An 8,932-nucleotide genomic window follows, 5' to 3' on the forward strand; every position below is an offset into this window, starting at 1 on the left:
CTTCTAAGAAGTTACTACTAGCTACTAAGGTTGCTTAATCCTTAGGCAATCGATAAAGATAGATAGCTATAGCAGTTCGCTACTATGTCGGTTGTTATATAAGAGCAATAATAGGCTCTAGTTTAAGGTCTACTACTATACGGAGGTCCTTTTTACTACCCTTATAAAACGTTCTTAATTACCTTATAATGCTATACTAACTGCTATCGTCCCTCTACGTTTGCCTCACCTATGTATTAACCGCTAAGTTGCTATACGAAGCGGTTAACTTAGCTGTTTTAAATGCACCTCTTATATTCCGCATTATAGTGTTTATCTAGTTCGAAATATTACTAGCCTTATCCTTATTACCGGTAACTAGCTATACTTTATCCTCTTGTTCCTTGCCCTTCTTATAACATAGGCCTATCCGGTATACTAACGGCTTATCTCTAAGTAGCGGCTTAGAGCGTAATATTAACACTATACGTTCGCTTAGCGCTACTGCTAGCGATACTCGTAGCCGGTTTAATAGACTAGCTACCGCCGCTATAGCAACAACAACAGGCTCTTTGCCCTAACCCTTCTTCCGCTTCTTCGTTAGAGCGGCGATAGCTATATTAACTAACTTCTAAGCAGCGTACGCCGCATTAGCTTCCTTAGCTAACCGGCGCTAGCGTTCCTTCTACTTCTTAATCTTCCTCTTTTTATACCGTTATTTAAGGAACTCTACGTATTCTACTTCCTTATACTCTTCCGTAATCCTCGCTTCTTCTACTATACTCTCTTCCTTATTACGCGCTCGAAGCTCTGCTAACTCCTCCTTAGTATAGCGACAATAGACGGATTCTAGTTCTACCGTGCCTCCGCGCTTAATTAAGGGCACTAGAGTTACGAACAATAACTGCTAAGAGCGCTTAGAACCCTCCGTAATATTACTTAGCCTTACTATTGTTTCTATAGCTAACACGGCTTTATCTAGTTCCTTATCCTATATTACGTCTAGCGGCTCCGGTTCCTTTTTAAACTCTATTAACTTCCGCCTCTTTAGCTTTATCGCGTTAATTATAGCCTACGCTTTAGGCCTACGCGACATAGAGCGCTATAACCTCCGTAATACCGGCTAAGTAGAAGGGGGAGGTATATAGCGTAGTAATAATAGCTATAGCGTGTCCGGTAGTAAGGAAGGGCGTAGAGGGCGCTCTTTACGCGGTAGCGAGGATAGTAGCGAAGAAGGGCAACGCGACGAAATATTAATAGCCTCTTAGCTCTAATCTAGCGGCGTAGGTATAGCGAACGACGAACAACACCTTTTAAGAAGCCTTAGCAGCGACACGGACAGGTATATTAGCCTAATTAAGACAGTTAGGGGTGGTAGAGGGCGGTGTAGTACTAATATTAGTAGTAGGGCTCTCTAGCTTCCCCGCGGGAAAGGATCCGAGTAGTAAGGGTGTTAGTGCTAGCGTTCTAGTCAGTCGCTAATGTAAGGTAGCGACAAAATCACGCGGTAGGCCTTTTATAATAGGATTGATCTAATAGGTTTTCGCTGTCTGTCGTCGTAGGTTGTCGTGAAGTCCGCATATCGTGGATTACCATAACTCACTCGTTAGCTATCTGCTGCGGCAAATTGATAGCTTTTTTTTTTTCTTTCGTCGTTGGACAATGTTTTGACCACTACACACATCTTCTTCCAAGCATTCATTCATTGGCCCGTGGATATAAAGTCCATGTGGAGACTGATGAATGATGATTCCACCTGCTGGTGTGACTGACAGAGATATCACCCATACAGATTTCGGCACCGGGGAGGCCTATGTAGCGTTGCGGCGAATTGCATGTATTCTAGAGCATTGCCTTCTCCTCCGCGTAACTTACTTTGGAGCCTGATTTATCTTTTCGAAACAGTCTCTCCTCCATCTTTGTGAGATTCTTGCAGCCACTCACTTTCAAAAGCTGTAGAGGTCAGAGATGCCTTGAAATTGGAGGTCAGCCCCGCTCTTGTCGTGAGTGTGTCGTTGGGAGACATGGATGATGATGATGATGATGATGACGGACGTGTGTGCAGTTACGACGCGAGGAGGGAGGTTTCTCCAAGCTATCGAATACAGTCTTGTAGTGAGGAAAAGGAGGAGAATACCCTAACCCTAACCCTAATAGGTCAGATGGAGGGTGGGTGCTATTAGTCATCTTCGGCCTTTCCTGGCGTGAACGTCAGCGATCGTGCCAACCCAACTCCTCCAACAAGTTAGAAAGCCCGCCCTAACAGAGTGAAGCTCATTTGCAGTACAATTTATGCCAATGGATCTGTTGAGCGAGCACCAACAGTGGTGAAAAGTCGGCATGAGTGAGTCGGCCGCAGTGCTCAGTACAGGAACATACATGGCGACAGGCGTTGCAGTATAGAGGGAGCGGATGGCTGGTAGGGCAATAATTGGGATGATGGAATTGGCGTGCTGGAAGTTCATCCTCGGTCCGCTCGTCCTACCGTACACGCATTTTTCGTCGGATTGGCTTCATCAAGCTGCTACGATGCCTTAGCTTGGGCCGTCACAAACTTCGCGGGAGCCGTTACGTACGGGAGGGACGTTATCATTCCGACGCATCACAGCGAGATGCTACAGATGATTGGCTCAACCCCCAACAAGCTTTGCTTTCCGGTCTATCGCGTACATTATTGAATGATGAAAGGTTGCATGTATGTGAACTTTCGAAGAGTCTACTACTATATATTAAGCAACTCGTAGTGGAAATCGACAATTTTTAGTAGCCTGGCCCTTATCGTCGACGACAGCTCTTTATTTAAACAACAAACTGCAAGCGAGTCTTGCTTAATTCGATGGAAGAGCTGCGCATATTAGATCCCATATATCCGCTTCTTTGACTCTTTATCAGCACAGAACGGAACTCCTGGTATCGAATTCGACATCATCAGCTGTCGAGATGGACTTCATCTCTTTGACTATCGAGTGGATGCAGAGGCACAGGAGTGAGTACCCTTTCCAAATCGCCAGATTCACTAAACTCATCATGTCTTAGCCTACGCACGCATCTGCTCCGCTCTTATCATTGGCGCTGGCGCCTATGCCATCCTCTCGTACGTCGACACACAAAGCTYTCATCACATGGAGCTAGGTACTGACGCCTGCAGGCTGCATTCGATAACTTGGAGGATCTTCGTTGGGATCGTTTGCGGCGTTTACTTCCTCTCTCGCGGCACACTATTCGATGCTTGTGCTTGTGCCTGGTCGCTCACTCTGATCTGGCGCATCTCATCAAACGCCCACGAGCACTGGCCGAACTGGCGAGATCAAGTGGACCCCCAGATCCTTCCACTTACTATTGGAGGTGTACTGCTTGTTCTGGGAGCCAAAGGATTTGAACTCGTCAATCCGAACTGATGTTACTCTCTTCCGTACCGGACTATAACAAGGACTGGACTGATTGATGCCAAATATGTAGTAGTATCTACGAGGCTTATATCGCCGTAATGAAGGTCGGCCGGTCGATGGACGCATATGTCATGGTGGATGTGCCGTCGAAGATCATGCGCTCCTACAGCGTTCCCGGAGGTAATGGATGACACGCTTGAGCTTTAATATACTTCCCACTAACGCAATGGAACATTGTCCCACTTTGTGGGTAGAGCGACACTTTCACAGTGACATCAAGTTGCTGAGGTACTTTCTCCTCGGGCTAGGAGTAGTCATATTCAACGATCGTGCGATGCTGCGTCTCGATGCTCGCGACGGCTAATGGCGAAGCTGTCCGAGCAACAAGGGCCTGGAGATATAAAGAGACGTKCGCTCACTTCGGTAGAGACTCAGTCTACTCTCACCTTTCCGGAAATATCCACCCTTTGCATCCATCCTCCACCATCCTAACTAAGCACACCACACGCGATGAAATATTACCGCGCTTATACCACCTTTGTGGTTACCTACTGTCTAAGCGCTTTCGTTGTGTTGGCGTTTCCTCCCATGCATCGCAGCCACTGTAGGAGCACTCATATAACCATCTTGGCTGGCATTCGGACCACTAGGAATGGCCAGAGTGGGAGGCTGCTCCCTCAACGTCGTGACATTGGTGACCATCAGGTGTRGCATCAGATTGAGGATGGTCAGGTGCTTGACTTTTTCGATATTTCTGCTTTGAAACGTGGCGTTGAGCACGCTGTCTGGGACAACAAAGGTGAGCTTCAAGGCTGTTCAGAGGCAGTATACTRTTCTAATGTGTTTGATTTGCACTCCAGGCAACGTGTACACTGCAACCAAGCATGCGATTACGGACGACAACGTTTTGACAGTTCATCTGGGTGGCCATTTAGCCTCAGAACAAGGTCACCGAGTTGTGAAGCGCGCAGAAAAGCTAGCGAGTCGAGCTGATGCCAGTGTTGATAGTATTTCAGCGTCCTGGAGCTGTAAGTTGGGCTGAACGACTGACGCTTCTAAAACAACTACGTGCTGACAAACCAATATAGACACAGGCTCTGCCTTTGATAGTTATGGACAAAGTGACGCGGACAAGGATGGTCAACGATTTTATTATGACATGTTCGTCGGCGAGAACCGTGACCAGATCACAGGTCCATTCGACTGCACTACCCTTAGAGCACCTAATGGGGACAATGAGAAGATCAACATATCTCTTACACCGCAAGAAAAAGGCCTCACCACGGAGATCGAGCCAGCTTGCGGTGCCTGAATTCGTTGATGCCATGGTGGGCACAGTTCGAGTTGTTTCTACCATAAGCCACTCATCCATCTGATTGGTGAATGTACATGGAAATCGAGGTTCTGTTTCCATATGTTTGATTGGTCGGCTCATCAAATGCGTGGTAGTGCTACAGAGGTCGACATCAGTGAGGCGTGGTACTTGCACATACATAATAGCATCTCAGCTAGCTACACGTTCCTTGGTGCACGGAATGAAGCAACATTATGACCGATTACTCTCATTCTACTAACTTGCTCAACTATGCACAGTTCCTGGATACGGCACTGATACATTGATGCGGTTTCAATTGGACAAAATGACCCGGAGGCGCATAAATGTTGTTCCTAAGTATGCACTGCATAGCTTGCTACGCTAGGACTCACTCACGTTACAACAAAACAATGTCTGCTCAGCTGACTTGACAGTCATTCACTTACGGATGGCTTTCTTCAGCTCATCCAGATCCGTGGCTTCGTACTCCTTTTGTACACCAGCGAGACGTCTCCTGAGTGTATCTCTAGAAGAAGCCAATATCATCTTGCTCTACATGCACAAGATTTATTCAGTCCCCAGTCCGCACCTTGAGAGGGAGAGGGGAGCCATGAAAAAAAAAAACTTACCCTCATATTTGCCCCATCTGCCGGGAAATTGATGAAAAGAATCCTCTCCGCGGTGGTGGAGTAGACGGCATACCGACATTCATCTGTCGGAAACGCTGCGATGAAATCTTCATCCGAGGCGTTCGATGGTCCGGTCTTGTCTACCACGATACTGCTGGATTGAGTATTGACTTTGTAGAGGATGTATTTGTACGCCTTCTTCAACTTGAGCTGTTCGAACTTGGCGATGCAATCGTCGGTGACTCTTTGTATGATTAGTCGTTGCTGGTATGAAGATGCTTTGGAAAAATTCACCCTATCTGCTTTTTGGATCAGCATACCGAACTCATGGGATAGGTATGCGATATAGTACCTGATATGCCATTGCGAATTGTCTGTAGAAAACTTCTTGTCGGCTCGTGTTTGGAGGTTACGGAGGCAGTGGATTAGAGTAGAGCGACGGCATTGCTCCTTTACATACCCTTAGCAATCCTCACGCTTTGAGTTAATGCAGATTGGAGACACCCAACTTGATGATTCAAATACGGGACGTTTTCCATGCATGTGTTCGGTGATCCGTCAACTATTTCCCCCCTTGTTACTCCGGCTGGAAGAGATAACAAAAAAACAACAGTCTTACCAATCATCAATGCCATCCAGATGCATAGTGATGTAGTGGCTCTGCAGTGCATCACGCCACAGTGCTGCCGGACCATATATCCGGCTTGCATGCATTGATCTGTTGTGTCACCTACTTCACCATGGAATGTCTTTTTTCTAGATATACCGCCTGTGGACCGTGGATTGATTCATACAAGATTCAAATACCTACCTGCAGAGAGCTGTCATAATGCAGTCTCGGAATGCAGACTCACATGGAATAGAGGATCCCCGGTACTCGCCCGATCGTCAGTGAGTTTCAGAATGGTGCTTCTAATGGCCGTGTGACTATTAATACTAGTAACTATCCAGGAGGAGGAGCAGCTCGTGCTATGGACAACTGACAGCTTTCGAGTTGTTCTTACCAGGCAGAACAACTCACTGGTCTCAAGCCTCTTACGACATGGCTACATCCAACGATGCTAGAGCAAGTCGGTCCAGATATGGTGATTCAGAYGACAGGTCCTTGCTCAAGTGTCATCAACTCGTTCAGATAGCCTCGTGTCATACGAGATGCATTTCATCCCTCGCCGACGAAACGATCCACCTCATTCGCATTTGGAGTCGTGCCACGCCATGGCATTGCCATCCACCTTTCTCCCGTCCTCCAAGACCTTCTCCGTCTTCTGAACATGCCACAAGACGTAGCCATATACGACATCGCAAACAAGACTTGTGACCCACAAGAACATGGCAAATGGCGACACAAAGTACTCGTGAGCCTCCGTCCAAAAGTACCATCCCCAAGCATAGTTCAAATACAAACCAATGATGGAGCCCAGAGTCCTAGTCGCCCTGTCGAATTACCAGATCTCGTCAGCAGCAAAAACATACTCCTACATGAAGAGCCCGATGAAAGAACATACCAAATACTCCAATTTACACCCCCAGAATGCTGCCTCACCAAAATCTGACATAGACTCGCCACCGACAAATTCAACTGACAAACAGCAGCACTCCAAAACCCCAACTCCGTCGTATCAGGCCCCACAACCCCCTTATAAAACTTGCCCTCACGCCTCCCAATATCATTATCAATCCACCACTTAGCAAAAGTCCAATGCCCTACTACACAAACAACAATCATACCTCCCAGAATCACAACCATATTCCGCGCCACCCACGGTGATGAGCGCCGCCACTCAAACCTCGCATGCCGCAACATGCCCACAACCATCCCACAATCAATCCCCAACCAAATAACAAAGACGCACTYCTCAAGCAGCGATTCCGCCACGTAAAACGCATAGACGACTTCCCAGGCGAAATTCAACGCGAGAGCAAAGAGTGGCATGCCGTAGGATTTGGAGCGGAAGGATTCTTGCACGTAGAGAATGTAGCAGATTGTCCAGAGGACGCCGCCGATTTGGAGGAGGAGGTTGCTGATGGGGACTACGTGAGAGGGTATGTGAGGGGGAGGAATGTCGTTGGAGCCCATTTTTTCCTGCTGGGTGAGTTGTGATTTTTCTTTTGGTGGGTTCTTCGGAACATCTTTGTTGCTTGCGTGTAAGCGTCGACATTTGTTCTCGTTTAAGGGGGTGACCCCTGCTTGCCAAGTCCGGCTAATGCCGGCGGAGGAAGGGGTGGGCGTCTTACATATCTTCTCCTTTTTTTCGAGAAACTGTTACGGATTGTAGTAATTTGCGCCCTAGAACTCTCTGTTCGCTCTTCTCTTCTTCTTCAAGTTAGCAGGTGACGTCTATATTTAAATCTAGCTCAAGCATAAGTACCACGGCAGGACTGGAGTGAGTGTGCTAGGTAGGTTCTTGACTTCCGTGCCAATAATCCTGCCATGACTCCCGTCTTTCGCTTTTGCTCGTATGGTATAGGTAGGTTGACTTGGAGCGCTTCGATCGCACAGCTTGGTCACAAATGCCCTGATGCGGAAAAGCAACGCCTGCTGTCACTCCAAAGTCCAAGGACGCCCGCTTCCTGCAACACCGTGTATATGTAAATCGGTCTAGCAATGATCGGTCCACCATACCTCAAGAAAGGCAGCCATTCGCGATCGCATCGACTGGACCAATCACACCGAGGCAGCGGCACAGCGTCTACCGGGCCAATCAGGCCGAGGTAGTCACAACCTAGCGACGGGACAATCTACTAGCAACTACCCTATGGTCTAGCAGCAATTACCGTGGCGGATACGAGGCTGTCCGAGGCTAACGCACCTGCCCGATAGTTAGCTTATATTATACTATAAATAAGGCCGTGCGCGGGCGCGTCTATCTCTTTCTTACGGTCGTATATAATAACCGTCTAAAGTGAATATTCGTCTATCTTATCCTTATTAATTGCTTACTAATCTACGTGTTATCGATAGCGTTACTCCTTTAGGCCTATTAGGCCTTACTATAGAGCGAAAGGCCCTCGCTATCGCTACCGCTTCCGCTCTTACGGCTACCGCCCTTACGGCTACCGCCGTTATCTTAGGCTCGTTTCGAACGCTTAATCCTCGGTTATCGTAGTAGTAGTAGCCGTAGTAGTAGTAGTAGTAAAAATAATGGATCTAGTAATAATATTAGCGATCGTTCTAATAAAACGGATAAGGATAAAGATAAAGATAAGGATAAARTAGATAAGGATAAAATAGATGAAATTAAGCCTCTAAGCCTCCGAGCTATMTAGCCCTCTAAACGCCGGTAGCCTACCTATATAGCGGTTATTAAGTACGCAGATACATAGTCTAAGGCTTAAGGATATATAGTTAGTACTACGAAGGCTATTAGAAGCAAGCGGAAGGATTCGAACTATATTAAGAGCCGTATACTAGTATATACGTATAGTAAGTAATACGGGCGACTAATAGTAAGACGCGAGTAAGTAGTAAGAACTAGAACAAGTACCTAAACTAAAGAGCTAGGTAGAGTATCGAAAGGTCGAGACGACTAAGTTAAGCCGTACTAACTTATTATATAGGGTAGCTATATAGGGAAAGTGCGGAGAAGCGGAGAAGCGGGGCTTCCCGTAACATTACCCCC

General features: G+C 47.0%; 4 protein-coding genes; 2 read left to right on the forward strand and 2 right to left on the reverse strand.

Annotated features, from left to right (window-relative positions):
- Positions 1-2,919: 2,919 nt before the first annotated feature.
- Positions 2,920-3,377, forward strand: RCC_08469 (uncharacterized protein; the record flags this gene model as incomplete). XM_023773720.1 has 3 exons in its annotated part: positions 2,920-2,965; positions 3,016-3,073; positions 3,128-3,377. The coding sequence occupies 3 exons, from the start codon at positions 2,920-2,922 to the stop codon at positions 3,375-3,377; spliced, it is 354 nt and encodes a 117-aa protein (XP_023629488.1).
- A 501-nt stretch (positions 3,378-3,878) lies between these two features.
- Positions 3,879-4,680, forward strand: RCC_08470 (uncharacterized protein; the record flags this gene model as incomplete). XM_023773721.1 has 3 exons in its annotated part: positions 3,879-4,167; positions 4,229-4,396; positions 4,457-4,680. The coding sequence occupies 3 exons, from the start codon at positions 3,879-3,881 to the stop codon at positions 4,678-4,680; spliced, it is 681 nt and encodes a 226-aa protein (XP_023629489.1).
- A 441-nt stretch (positions 4,681-5,121) lies between these two features.
- On the reverse strand, positions 5,122-5,630 carry RCC_08471 (related to Actin-depolymerizing factor 1; the record flags this gene model as incomplete). XM_023773722.1 has 2 exons in its annotated part: positions 5,122-5,235; positions 5,313-5,630. 2 exons carry the CDS (start codon positions 5,628-5,630, stop codon positions 5,122-5,124), a joined length of 432 nt encoding a protein of 143 aa, XP_023629490.1.
- An 869-nt stretch (positions 5,631-6,499) lies between these two features.
- Positions 6,500-7,389, reverse strand: RCC_08472 (uncharacterized protein; the record flags this gene model as incomplete). XM_023773723.1 has 2 exons in its annotated part: positions 6,500-6,746; positions 6,818-7,389. The coding sequence occupies 2 exons, from the start codon at positions 7,387-7,389 to the stop codon at positions 6,500-6,502; spliced, it is 819 nt and encodes a 272-aa protein (XP_023629491.1).
- Positions 7,390-8,932: the final 1,543 nt, after the last annotated feature.

The sequence above is a fragment of the Ramularia collo-cygni genome, assembly GCF_900074925.1.
Source record: "Ramularia collo-cygni strain URUG2 genome assembly, contig: RCC_scaffold14, whole genome shotgun sequence".
NCBI lineage: Eukaryota > Fungi > Ascomycota > Dothideomycetes > Mycosphaerellales > Mycosphaerellaceae > Ramularia > Ramularia collo-cygni.